The 14,599-nt window shown below is 49.7% G+C and overlaps 1 protein-coding gene across 4 annotated transcripts in view; it reads right to left on the bottom strand.

The window, feature by feature from the left end:
- The window catches only part of XRRA1 (X-ray radiation resistance associated 1), a 55,476-nt gene that overhangs the window by 39,284 nt on the left and 1,593 nt on the right, over window positions 1-14,599 (bottom strand). For 2 of the 4 annotated variants that reach the window (XM_066588361.1, XM_066588360.1), the window contains exons 2-4: window positions 12,911-13,027; window positions 10,576-10,760; window positions 10,017-10,088 (exon numbers count right to left, since the gene is read on the bottom strand). In XM_066588361.1, the coding sequence (XP_066444458.1) occupies window positions 10,017-10,088; window positions 10,576-10,760; window positions 12,911-12,980 (327 nt within the window). In that variant the 5' untranslated portion in view covers window positions 12,981-13,027. The remainder of the gene's footprint in view (window positions 1-10,016; window positions 10,089-10,575; window positions 10,761-12,910; window positions 13,028-14,599) is intronic. The other 2 variants (XM_066588362.1, XM_066588359.1) reach the window with 1 other exon arrangement.

Here is a 14,599-nt window from a genome sequence, read left to right as displayed (position 1 = left end):
GCTCTGGAGTATAATATATGTAACTCCGGATCAGTACAGGATAAGTAATGTATATACACAGTGACTCCACCAGCAGAATAGTGAGTGCAGCTCTGGAGTATAATACAGGATCTAACTCAGGATCAGTACAGGATAAGTAATGTATATACATAGTGACTCCACCAGCAGAATAGTGAGTGCAGCTGTGGGGTATAATACAGGATGTAACTCAAGATCAGTACAGTATGTGTGTATGTGCACAGTGACTCCAGCAGCAGAATAGTGAGTGCAGCTCTGGAGTATAATACAGGATATAACTCATGATCAGTACAGGATAAGTAATGTAGGTACATAGTGACTCCACCAGTAGAATAGTGGGTGCAGCTCTGGAGTATAATACGGGATATAACTCATGATCAGTACAGGATAAGTAATGTATGTATACAGTGACTCCACCAGCAGAATAGTGAGTGCAGCTCTGGAGTATAATACAGGATGTAACTCCGGATCAGTACAGGATAAGTAATGTATGTACACAGTGACTCCACCAGCAGAATAGTGAGTGCAGCTCTGGAGAAGGCTGTGTGTTGGAGAGCTCTGCTGGTTCCAGGGTGTGCTCTGCTTCTTGGGTGGAGACCTTGCTGAAAGCCCAGGAACAAGTGCACGTTTCTGGGCTACATTTGCCATGGAGTTCCGTGCTTCCCCCCCCCCAGCTTCGGTCGGGAGGGGGGAGAAATGAACCCCAGGAGGGGAGAGGATCCAGTCGGGGTCCACGCAGCGTCACCCAAACCCCCCGGGAGGACGTGGCTTATAGGAAAACCCGAAGCCAAACTAAAGGCAAGGTGAGTGCTGCAAAGGCACCCACAAGTGTCAGCTGGGGAGAGCGCAGCAAAGGTGAATCTGTTACTGCCATGGCGTCTCGGATAGCTGCCAACATAAAAAAGACTATAAGGAGGTTGGTAGGCAGCTGCAGAAACACCACAGGGAACTGCAGACTGCCCTGAGCGAGGTGGATAAAGCCCCACAGGGAAGGAAAAAGATCGCTGCAGCAGAAAAAGTTAAAGCCTGCAAGGAGGCCGTTGATTTTTACAAAGAGGAGAGGTATAGAATACTCCAAGCCAGCGGCCCGTTTAAAGAGAAGCTCCTAAATGATGAGTGATTCTCTGGAATGGCGCCCGTGAGCAGCGACAGCAGCTCGGATGAATCGGAGGATCCACAGGAGGGGATGCCAGTATGCTCTGGGGAGCAGCTGTCCCTACAGCAGAGGGGAACAGCAGGGAGCAGCATTCCTGCCGAGCAGGTTAGCCTGCCCCCCACATCAGAGTCGTCCAGTGCTGAGGACGGGGATGACGACAGCGACAGCAGCAGCGGTGAGGGGGCCCTCATCATGCAGCAAATCATGCTGCAGGAGTCCCCAGAAAGGATGCAGAACATGTATTTTGGTGACGACATGCCTGAAGGAACATCTGTGGGCAAAAAGAAACAGAAAAAAAAGATAAAGAAGACCACCGTGCAGGAGAGGTTTGTGTACGTCACCAAGCACTCCGGTCCGGCTGCAAAGTCAGATCGGGGTGCTAGCCCTGGTATACCCGGCTTCTGCAGTGGGTCTGGTGCAGGGGACTGGGGAAGAGAGGGTTAATGCGGCCCAAAACTCCATTTCTGCTTGTGCCAGTAGTGGGAATGGAGACGATAAGGAGGCAGAGAAGGTCCATGGGAAAGATGGAATCAGGGGTCGCGGCCAATCCGGAGGTGCTGGCGCTGATGGCTGCCCCCCAGTGGGAGGGGGGGGCAGTCCGGCATCAGGTTCCACCAGTGGCGGCTTGGCTGTCCCTCCTGTGTCCCTAAAACGCCTGTCAGGTGTAGAGGGGGCGCAGTGGGTGGTAGCCAAGTCTGCCAATCCTCCCACCCATCATGACAGTAATGCAGTTACAACTAAGGAAGTGAAGAGTACCACAAGTCCCAGAATGGCTGGGAAAATAGGTGTAGCTGGAGCTGCAAAGACAGCTCCTACCAAGACTAATGCAGGACTCAGGACGAATTCTGTCGGTCTCCAGCTTCAGCCCGCTGGAGGCTCCCAGGACAAACCATCTAGCAAACGCAATATTAAAAACAAAGGTATAACAGGTCTTGGTCCGGCGAAAGAAAAGGAAGGTGCGAGTGGTGTAATGAATGTAAGTGCTAGTACTACCACTGCCCCTGCTCCCGTGGAGGCTCGGGATGCCCCCAACCCCGTGGGAGGTATGCCATCAGCTGTACAGGAGGGTGGGGATTCGGGTAGTAGTCAGGGGATGGGCCAGGATCCAGTCACCCCTCCAGCGGCGACAACAGCTGGTAGAAGTTATGCCAGTGTCGCCGCTGGAGGGAGGGGGGATGCGTCCTCCTTGTCTTTGGGCTCTGGGGACGGCGATTTGCAACGGCGCCTCCTGGAGGCCTTGAGGAGGGGGGAGAGCTCGATGAATGTAGGGGGCAGAGTTGTGGATTTGTCTCTCTGGGTGGAGAGACATGGTCTTGGTGCCTTCCGAGAACAAAGGGGGGGGGGACCGTCTGGTCCCTGCCGACAACCGGGCAGGACATTGGCCGTAGGAATGTGGCTCATCTTCAGTGGAGAGGCAATGACGCGTGCCCATCCAGGAGTAAGGTGGTGGAGCTTCTGCTGAAGATGGGTTTCAGGGCAAATGACATCTATGCCCTGATCCATCCTTACGGCACGTCTGAGTTCGACATCAGCTTTGTTCGCCCAGAGGGCCTCGAGCTCTTTTGGGGGAACTACGAGTTGATGAAGGACGAGCCCGGCTGGCGCGGTTTCGCTGCACAAGTGGTAACCCGCCAGACTGGAGTCAAGAGAGTGACCGTTTTGACTCGTAACGAGTCCCTCTCTTGTTACGATATCATGACTTGGATAAGTCGGTACGGAGAGGTGGTGGATATGCCCAATAAGAACCGGGACGAACACGGCATCTGGTCCGGAGCCTGGACGTTTATGGTGAAACTAAAGCGTTCAGGGAATTCGGTGGCCCACATACCATCCGCGGCCTTCCTTGGCAGGGATCGTATCTTGGCCTTCTACCAGGTGCAGCCGAAGCTCTGCCACAAGTGCGGCGACCCTACACATTTGAGTGCAGCCTGTAACGTCATCAAGTGCGCTCTGTGTGGTGAGGTAGGTCATCTTGCGGCATCTTGTGCAGAGATTAGGTGTCACCTGTGTGGTGACCTCAGTCACCCATTCAGTCGCTGTCCGCGCTCTTTCGCCAATGCGGTCATGGCCCCAGCGGAGGAGAGCCGTGAGGTTGCTTCTGCAGGGGAGGGGACCAGCAGAGGCGATGGAGCCCAGGAGCCAAGGAAGAACAAACATGCTGGGGCAGCCAAGCTAAAGCGCCAAGAGAAGCGCGGAAGGGGCAGGGAGCTGGTAGAAACCCAGGTGGCAGGTGGGTCAATGCTGGCCCCTGCTCCGGACGCAAATCATGTGGCTGAGGCTCCAGGGGACAGGGAGCTGGATGAGGAGGTCAGGAGGATCCAAAGGGAAGAGGATGCCACTTATTCAGATTCTTCCCACTATGAAAGTGTGGGTGAGGGCAAGGATGAGTGGCAAAAGAAAAAGCGCAAGCAGGGCTCCAAGAAAATGAAAAAAGGGAAGGGAAATCTTCCCCTGCAACGGGCCAGGTGCAGGAAGGCAATCCCAACTCTCCTCTTGTTGGGCTCTCCAACAGGTACCAAGCTCTCTCGTCCTCGGAGGAGGCAGAGGGAGAGGTGCCTAGGACAAGCGTGGGGCCTACAGGGGGTGCTGAGCCTTCCTCTTGTGGGGGTTTGGTGACCTCCAGGGGGAGGGCTGGCCCAGAGCCCAGTGGCAAGGAGGACGAGGTTGAGGAGCCCCTTGCCATGGACCTTTCCGTGTCCAAGAAACGTGGCAAGGGGTCATCCTCAGACCCGGATGAGAAGGGGGGTGGGAAGAAGAAAGCCATCTAACTCAATCACCAATGATGGTGGCACCCGCTCCGTTGACGCTGGCATCCATTAATGTTGCCAGCATTAAATCTGATATGGCTAGATTCGAGGCCTTTGATTTTCTCGGCCGCGTTGAAGCCGACATTTTGTTTTTGCAAGAGACCAGGCTGCCAAATTTGGCAGCTGTGCATAAGGCAAGGAGGGAATGGAGGTCTGGTCCATCTTACTGGTCTCTTGCGGCCGAGCCATATAGCGGAGTGGAGGTACTTTTTACCGCAGCGGTTGAATGCCAACGGGTTATTGAGTTAGAAATAGGGAGGTGCCTGATCCTGGATGTTCTCATGAAGGGACAAGAGCTTCGGCTAATCAACATCTATGGTCCCCAAACCAAGCGGGACCGCAAGGATCTCTTTATGAGGATCAAGCCGTACCTTTTTACCAGTCGGCAGGTGATCTTTGGGGGTGACTTTAACGCAGTCACGAGGACCCGTGACAGGGGAGGCTCCCTAGGCAAGCTGACTTATGATAGCGTCGCGCTTAATAGCATAGCTAGCGAAGCTCGCCTGGTGGATGTCCACATCCAGCACACCCCAGGCCACGCGGGTTTCACCTATTATAGAGGCGAGTGCAGGTCTAGAATAGATAGGTTTTATTTGAAGGAGGAAGCCATCTCTTCACCAGTATCTGTTGTTGAGGTGGAGTTCTCCGACCACTGTCTGATTTTGTTTTCCCTGAATGTTGCAGAGACCCCCCGGATGGGTAGAGGCTTATGGAGGCTGAATTCATCACTCCTGGAGGAAGCAGAGATAAGACAGTCCTTTGAGGAGTTTCTGCAGAGCCAGGTACCATTACTGGATCTTTGTAGCAGTAAGTCAGAGTGGTGGGAGATGCTCAAGATCAGGGCGGCGAGGTTCTTCCGCCAGCTCTCTAGCCTCAGGAGCCTGAGTAAGTACTGTCTTTATCAGGGCCTGAGGAGGAAACTCGAACATCTCGTCTCGACTGGAGGTAGCCGCGAGGAGATCTCCAGAGTGAAGTCTTTGCTTAAAGGGTGCCAGTATAATAGGCACGTATCTTTGGTTTTTGAGAGGGACTTCGGGAAGTACCACTCACCTGACCCTTACAGAAACTGCCACTGTCACTGGACTGCTCGATGGTACGGGATCTCTGAACAGGTCCAAATCAGGGATTCTGGAAGTCGTCAGATCCTTCTACTCGCACCTTTTGAGAAAGAGGGATCTAGATCGAGATGTGATGTCGGCTTTCCTGGCTGAAGCTGTTCCTGAGCCAGGGGATGACATCTCCCTTAATGTTTTGACAGAGGAGATCAACATAGAGGAAGTTAAACTGGCGATTGATGGGCTTGCGCTCAAAAAATCGCCAGGACCGGATGGCTTAACATCCGAGTATTATAAAACCTTTAAGGACCTCTTGAGTCCCCTCTTGACTGAGGTTTTCAATGAGTGTCTTTCCTCGGACACTCTCCCAAAGTCAATGAGGAGGTCGGCTTTGATCCTTCTGTCAAAGGGTAAAGACTCGAGCCGTATTGAGAACTGGCGTCCCATAACGCTTCTCAATGCGGACAGGAAGGTTCTGGCAAAAGTGCTGTTTAATCGGCTGGTCAAGTTTGCACCCCGGCTCCTCTCTGGCGCCCAGCATTGCTCTGTTCCAGGCCGTAGCACCTTTAGTGCTGTTCTAGGTGTCCAGGAGGCAGTGGAGCAGGATAGGGCTGGTCACTGGGAGAGGTACCTGCTGTCCTTGGATCAGGCCAAAGCATTTGATCGGGTTAATCACGAGTACCTCTGGTCTGTTCTTCTGAGATATGGCCTGCCAGTGGGGTTTGTCAATTGGCTCAAGACATTGTACGCGAGGGCTGAGACTTTCCCGCTAGTGAACGGTTGGGTCGGCCACCCATTTGAGGTTGGGTCTGGCGTCCGTCAGGGTTGTCCTCTGAGCCCCTTGCTGTACGTGTTTGCCATTGATCCCTTCCTTAGGAGGATTGATGGTGGGCCTATGGCGGGGGTCAGGATGGATCGGACGGTGCCGGAAGCCACCCTCAGGGTGGCAGCGTACGCTGATGACGTCACCGTCTTTGTGTCCTCGAGGGGGGAGGCAGAGTACGTGATGGCAGAGGTGGATCGCTACTCGGAAGCATCCGGGTCCGGCATCAACTGGGATAAGTGCGAAAGTCTCTGGTTAGGAAGGGGAGATCCTACATTTGGTCTCCCGGACACCCTTCCAGTGCCCCAGGACTCGGCTAAAGTTCTCGGCATCAAATTTGGCCGGGGAGATTACCCCATGCAAAATTGGGTGGTCTGGCTCGATGGTGCCACTCAGAAGGTGGCCCAGTGGAAGGGTTGGTCTTTGACCCTTCGGGAAAGGGTTAACCTGATCAAAACATACCTGCTCCCTTTATTCATCTACCTGGGCAGCGTATGCATTTTGCCAGAGCCTCTCTGGACCCGGGTCTACAACCTGTTCTTCCTAATGTTGTGGGGGAACAGGTTGAACCTAATTAGGAGAGATGTCACATATCGCACGAGGAGACTAGGGGGGTTATCTATGGTCAACCCCGTGGTGTTTCTCGTAAACACCTTTGTTAAGATCAATATAGGCAACCTCTGGCAAGAGAGGGCTCCTCCGTGGGTATTCTCCTGTTGGGGATGGCTTCGGCCTTTTTTTCCAGGAATGGGAAACTGGAGGGCGAGTGAAGGATCTTCGCACGCCGCACGGGCATCTTCCGGCTTACGCTACCGTGGTTCTGAAGATGATAAGTCGGTGGGGTCTGGGGATATGGGAGATCAGAACTCTGTCGAGGAAACTCCTCGATAAGAGGGTTCTGTTGACCCATTTCCAGAAGCCCCTGGCGCTCAAGGACTGCCCAAGTCGGGACCTGGAGGGAGGGTTACGTTTATTGAATTCTGACAGGATCCCCTTGAAGTTTTGGGACTTGACTTGGCGCTGTTTCCACGGGAGACTGTATGTAAGGGGCAACTTGAAGAGCAGGCCGCTGGTGGATAGGGGTTGTCCCCGCCAGGAGTGCAGCGATGTGCTGGAAAGCCTGGAGCATTTCCTGCTTCAGTGTCCCTTTAATACAGAGGTATACAATCGGGTGGGCGCCTCCATTGGTTGGCCCAGGTTGGCACGACTCTTGTATGCAGAATGGGTGTATGGGGCATTCAGGGACCTTGGTGGCAGGGAGCGGTGCACTTTATTCTTAGTCAGCCTAGTGGTCAGGTTTCACATTTGGAATGCACGGTGTCTAGTTTCGACGGAAGAGAAAATCCTCCCCGTGGATGAGGTGAATAGGAACATCCTGGGTGACCTGGTGAAGGTGCGCTCTCTGGATTATGAGAGGTTGGGCATGACTAAGGCCTCTCTCCTATGGAGAGGGTTTGTCTTTCGTTAGGGACAGTTTTCTTATTGTTAGGGTCTTTGTAGGGACAGAATAGGGAGAGGTAGGGACAGTTTCTCTGAGGGTAAGTTTTAGGGAAGGAGTAGGGACATTGTAGGGACAGATTAACTATAGGGATAGTGTTTCTCTATTTGGTCGGTGCCCGGCTTATCATATCCAGTCCTGGTAGAGGGCTGAGTGTGACACTAGTAGAGTTTTTGTTTTCGGTCAAAGATAAAGTATGTACGGCTGCAGGTAACTGAACCTTAGGCTTTCGGGTATTAATATGTAGTGTTGGTTTGTAGTTTATGTAGTATGAGATGTTATATGTTTTGTTTTGTATATAGGGTGAGGGGTTATAGATAGGTTGGGTGGGGATTTATTGGGGGGAAGGGGGGATATATGCCTTAGCCGTAGCTTGACACGTCCCGGACAATGAACACTGGGCACGGACTGTTGGTGCGGGCGTGGCCCTCAGGCTGCGGCGGGCAGGGCATGTATTCTGGTGCAGCTTGGCTCGTCCTGGACAGAAACATTGGGTACGGACTTGGGATGCAGGCGTGGCCCCCAGGCTGCACTGTATGGGTGGAGTGCTGGGTGTGTGGTGGCGGGGAATTAGCTCAGGAATAGTTGGGATAATTGATTTCATTTTAGTTTTGTGTGCATTTATATATTTAAAAAATAAATAAATAAATAAAAATTATAAAAAAAAATAAAAATAATACAGAATGCTGGTTTAAGTTCAGTTATATTGATGATTTCTTAGGTTTTTTCCCCCTCATTTATTTGCTGTTTATTTAGGTTTGTTCTTAGCTCATTATAATTTGGACTGAAGCAGGTCTGGATTAGGTCAGACTGGATCCCTTGAGTTAGGGTGTTAAATATAGCTTTATTTTGTCTGCTCCCCCAAACCCTTAGGCCTCATGTCCACGGGGAAAATCAGATCCGCTGCAGATTCTCCATGTAGAATCTGCAGCGGGTCCCTCCTGCCCCGCGGACATGAGTGCTTAAAATAGGAATTTAAAAGCATTTACCTTTCCGTAGCGGGCGGAGAAGATCAGCTGTTCCTCACGGCCGGATTTTCATTTTTGGCCGGCGGATGAATTCCTGACGCCGGCGGCACGTCGCCGGCACGTCGTCGACGTGCCGCGCGCATGCGCCGGGCACATCCGCCGAGCCGAAGCAAGGGAGATGCGGCCGTGAGGAAGAGCAGAGCTTCAGCGCCCGCTCCGGGTGAGTAATTCTTTTAAATTCCTATTTTTGGTCTCCTGCGGATCCGGACGGCTTCCATAGGCTTCAATAGAAGCCCGCGGGAGACCCGCACGAAAATGGAGCATGGTCCAGATTTTTTCATGCTCCATTTTTTTTAAAATCTCTTTTATTGACGATCCGCGGGTATTTATCTACCCGCGGGTGGTCAATGCATCCCTATGGGGTGCGGATCCGCGCGCGGGAGATCCGCTGCGGATTTTAAATCACATTTTGCCCGTGGACATGAGCCCTTAGTGTAGTGTCCCGTTTTTCAGGTTTTCTTCAGTTACAGATTCTATAGGTTGTGATGGTTTGGATGGTGTGCAGTGTGTGTGCGGTATTTTTAGCCTGACCAGAAGGACCGTTTAGTTATAATTTAAGGACAAGTTTCGTTGACCGAGAGCCGGACTTTTGTATTTAGTATTAACAATTTGTATTTGGTTATTGTTGCTATGTGAGCCGTGAAGCGGGTCTGTTTTGTTGCTGTTATGTTTTTTAATTTTATAATAAAAAAGATCTACAGGATGGAACTCGGCATCAGTAATGTATGTACACAGTGACTCCACCAGCAGAATAGTGAGTGCAGCTCTGGAGTATAATACAGGATGTAACTCAGGAGCAGTACAGGATAAGTAATGTATGTACACAGTGACTCCACCAGCAGAATAGTGAGTGCAGCTCTGGAGTATAATACAGGATGTAACTCAGGATCAGTACAGGATAAGTAATGTATGTACACAGTGACTCCACCAGGACAATAGTGAGTGCAGCTCTGGAGTATAATACAGGATGTAACTCAGGATCAGCACAGGATAAGTAATGTATGTACACAGTAACTCCACCAGCAGAATAGTGAGTGCAGCTCTGGAGTATAATACAGGATGGAACTCATGATCAGCACAGGATAAGTAATCTATGTACACAGTGACTCTACCAGCAGAATAGTGAGTGCAGCTCTGGAGTATAATACAGGATGGAACTCAGTATCAGCACAGGATAAGTAATGTATGTACACAGTGACTCCACCAGCAGAATAGTGAGTGCAGCTCTGGAGTATAATACAGGATGTAACTCAGGAGCAGTACAGGATAAGTAATGTATGTACACAGTGACTCCACCAGCAGAATATTGAGTGCAGCTCTGGAGTATAATACAAGATGTAACACAGATTCAGTACAGGATAAGTAATGTATGTACACAGTGACTCCACCAGCAGAATAGTGAGTGCAGCTCTGGAGTATAATACAGTATGTAACTCAGGAGCAGTACAGGATAAGTAATGTATGTACACAGTGACTCCACCAGCAGAATAGTGAGTGCAGCTCTGGAGTATAATGCAGGATGTAACTCAGGGTCAGTACAGGATAAGTAATGTATGTACACAGTGACTCCACCAGCAGAATAGTGAGTGCAGCTCTGGAGTATAATACAGGGTCACACATTTCCTACTTACTGAAGTTAAACCCTCGTCGCTCACATCAGCAGCGCACAGATCAGACGGTTTTCTAACATGATGGGTCTTCATCTGCAGGCAGTATATAACAAGCAGCAGAGATTAGTCAGCAAGAATATAAGAGGGAATTTTGCTATCAGACTTGATATCTGGGTGCAGTAGAACGTATCTCATCACAAACAGTCCCTGTTATATATTAATCATGTATCTCATGCTTTACACTGCAGCTCTGCTTGCTCTGAACGGCTGCAGTGTATAGGCTCAGCAGGTTGTCAGTGCAGGACTTCTCGTTCAGTAAGGATAAAAAGATTATAAACCACAAAGAGCTACATCCCCAGCGAGTCTGAGAGGAGGAGCCTCGACAAGGGGGCGTGGCCTTGACTGTTACTTTAAATACATGCAAACCTTGGAAAAATAAAATCAGAGAGGTGAGAGAAACAATGCAAAAAGACATAACTGGCAGACAACGGAGCCAGAGGCATCCCCTGATAGTGCAGGGCGGCCCGAGCCGGGGGGGGGGGGGATCAGGGTGATGTTAGGCTTGGAGATCCCCCCGTACCAGCAGTGGGCCGTCCAGCACGCGCTCCGCTCTGTTTTCCATCTTGGTGGATCGGCTTCTCCGGGTTTGATGCGTTATTTCTCCGATTTCAGGCGCCATCTTTTGCGTTGAGGACGCTGAGCGAACCACTGCCCGAAAGTGTCCGTCCTGGACGCCCCTCCGCGCCAGCAGCCAGTGACCGGCCCCTGTGAGGATGAGGATGGAGTGAATGCAGAACTCTACAAACCGGCCATTCAGGAGTCTGGGAAAGCTGGGTGATCACCAATGTGGCCGCCCGTACGGGTCCACAAGTGTCGGGACAGAACTTTCCTGGACTCCTACAGAACACGGCCATAATTACATAATACTTGGTTATTACAGATGATCCCCCCGATGTGAGACCCCAGAACCGCGCCTGACACTCCCATACAGACGTTTGACATCAATGGAAACTCAAAAAATCCACTTAGCAAAACCATCTACCGGTAAGACGTCCTTGTTGCCCCTAGCAACCGATCACAGCGCAGCGCTCGTCTCTCCACCTGCTGAGGTAAGATGACCGCTGCGCTGTGATTGGTTGCTAGGAGCAACAAGGTCGTTACCGGTAGATGGTTTTGCTAAATGAGGCCCAAAAACTTTTATTTTATCATTCTCATCGCTTGGGGGGTACAAGACAACATGGCTGCCAGAGAAGATAGGAGATGAAACCGGGGGCGGGCATGGAGGTTCTAGTACCATGTTGTACCGCCTCTAGCTTGGATACAATATGTATATGGCCGGGCATGGAGGTATAAGGGTTCTGTCTGGTATCCTGCAGCATATCGTTCACATTTGCTGTAACTGAGCCTCTAGATTGTGTAAACCTGTAGGCTGTGGAAGTTGGCGGTCTGTAGGGGGCGTCCTGAGCCCGGTCACCATGTGTGCCCCCATCCACTGGTCCCAACACCTCCTAACAGTCTGGTCAGACGATCCTCTCTACTGGTGGTCTGTAGGGGGCGTCCTGAGCCCGGTCACTATGTGTGCCCCCATCCACTGGTCCCAACACCTCCTAACAGTCTGGTCGGACGCTCCTCTCTACTGGTGGTCTGTAGGGGGCGTCCTGAGCCCGGTCACCTTGTGTGCCCCCATCCACTGGTCCCAACACCTCCTAACAGTCTGGTCAGACGCTCCTCTCTACTGGTGGTCTGTAGGGGGCGTCCTGAGCCCGGTCACCTTGTGTGCCCCCATCCACTGGTCCCAACACCTCCTAACAGTCTGGTCGGACGCTCCTCTCTACTGGTGGTCTGTAGGGGGCGTCCTGAGCCCGGTCACCTTGTGTGCCCCCATCCACTGGTCCCAACACCTCCTAACAGTCTGGTCGGACGCTCCTCTACTGGTGGTCTGTAGGGGGCGTCCCAAGCCCGGTCACCTTGTGTGCCCTCACACATCCACTGGTCCCAACACCTCCTAACAGTCTGGTCAGATGCTCCTCTCTACTGGTGGTCTGTAGGGGGCGTCCCGAGCCCGGTCACCTTGTGTGCCCTCACACATCCACTGGTCCCAACACCTCCTAACAGTCTGGTCAGACGCTCCTCTCTACTGGTGGTCTGTAGGGGGTGTCCTGAGCCCGGTCCCCTTGTGTCCCCCCATCCACTGGTCCCAACACCTCCTAACAGTCTGGTCAGACACTCCTCTCTACTGGTGGTCTGTAGGGGGCGTCCTGAGCCCGGTCACCTTGTGTGCCCTCACACATCCACTGGTCCCAAAACCTGCTAACAGTCTGTACAGAACGGCCCGCTGGGGGGACAATTCATCGATACGACCATCCAGCTTCTCACACCCCAATAATGCGCCCCCCTCTGGTAACGGGGTGAAATCTCTTCTCTTCTTCGTAGAGGCGTCTAGTGGCCAACAAGCTCTACAAGCGGAAGAAGAGGTCACTGCACACAAGGAGCCTCCGAGAGCCTCTTATAGGCCAAGGGGGGAACCACTGTTAGGGCCTCCGGTGACAAGACCGTCCATCTAATCACCACAACTCTCATCAGTTACAGATCTGCCTGAGATGGAGCCGCATGCCGGGGTCTGCAGCAGAACCACAACTTCTTCTGGGTTCAGAGTGTATTTAGCTAACCGTATAATTAGTAGCGCTATAACTATAATATTATCCGGTTATGTATCCTGTCGTAGGAAAAGAACTAACAAACAATTACAAAATGTCCCAAAAGTTATATTATTGGATCAAGAAGATCTAAAAAAAAAAGCCCCAAAATGTAAAGTACGTCTCGCCCCACAAAGAGCGAGATTCGTGCCGCAGCGCTGTCAGCCATGTAAGAGGGTTGTGAGTCCGGGAGACGGGAGAGCGCGTCGCTGCGTTTACCTGCGTTGTTAGTCCGGAAAATCCTCCGCGCCGGGAAGCAGTCGGCGGCGTACAGAGCAGCGGCGTCCATCCCTGGGAAGTACGATGGATGTTGGGGAAGTTCCTGCAAGCGATTCTCTGTTATTGAGGAAGGAAAGAACAGCAGCCGGACATTCAGAAATGTTGTCATGTGACCAGAAGCGCCAAAACATTGCATCATGTGAGCAGCAGGAGAACCGGACTGGAGGCCCAGAGACAAACGGAGGCCAGGATTATATAATAAATCACATCATGTGACCGGGATCATATAATAAATTATATCATGTGACCGGGATCATATAATAAATTATATCATGTGACCGGGATTATATAATAAATTATATCATGTGACCGGGATTATATAATAAATTACATCATGTGACCGGGATTATATAATAAATTACATCATGTGACCGGGATTATATAATAAATCGCATCATGTGACCGGGATTATATAATAAATCGCATCATGTGACCGGGATTATATAATAAATAGCATCATGTGACCGGGATTATATAATAAATTATATCATGTGACCGCGATCATATAACAAATTATATCATGTGACTGGGATCATATAATAAATTATATCATGTGACCGGAATTATATAATAAATCGCATCATGTGACCGGGATTATATAATAAATCGCATCATGTGACCAGGATTATATAATAAATCGCATCATGTGACCGGGATCATATAATAAATTATATCATGTGAATGGGATTATATAATAAATCGCATCATGTGACCGGGATCATATAATAAATTATATCATGTGACCGGGATCATATAACAAATTATATCATGTGACCAGGATTATATAATAAATTATATCATGTGACCGGGATTATATAATAAATCGCATAATGTGACCGGGATTATATAATAAATTATATCATATGACCGGGATTATATAATAAATCGCATCATGTGACCGGGATCATATAATAAATTATATCATGTGACCGGGATCATATAATAAATTATATCATGTGACCGGGATTATATAATAAATCGCATCATGTGACCGGGATCATATAATAAATTATATCATGTGACCGGGATCATATAACAAATTATATCATGTGACCAGGATTATATAATAAATTATATCATGTGACTGGGATCATATAATAAATTATATCATGTGACCGGGATTATATAATAAATCGCATCATGTGACCGGGATCATATAATAAATTATATCATGTGAATGGGATTATATAATAAATCGCATCATGTGATCGGGATCATATAACAAATTATATCATGTGACCAGGATTATATAATAAATTATATCATGTGACCGGGATTATATAACAAATCGCATCATGTGACCAGGATTATATAATAAATTATATCATGTGACTGGGATCATATAATAAATTATATCATGTGACCAGGATTATATAATAAATTATATCATGTGACTGGGATCATATAATAAATTATATCATGTGACCAGGATTATATAATAAATTATATCATGTGACTGGGATCATATAATAAATTATATCATGTGACCGGGATTATATAATAAATCGCATCATGTGACCGGGATTATATAATAAATTATATCATGTGACCGGGATTATATAGTAAATCGCAATATGTGACCGGGATTATATAATAAATTATATCATGTGACCGGGATTATATAACAAA

This window comes from Eleutherodactylus coqui, chromosome 1 (assembly GCF_035609145.1).
Source record: "Eleutherodactylus coqui strain aEleCoq1 chromosome 1, aEleCoq1.hap1, whole genome shotgun sequence".
Taxonomy (NCBI): Eukaryota; Metazoa; Chordata; class Amphibia; order Anura; family Eleutherodactylidae; genus Eleutherodactylus; species Eleutherodactylus coqui.
The sequence above is the reverse complement of the archived record's forward strand: the minus strand, read 5'-3'. Positions and strand labels throughout refer to the sequence as shown.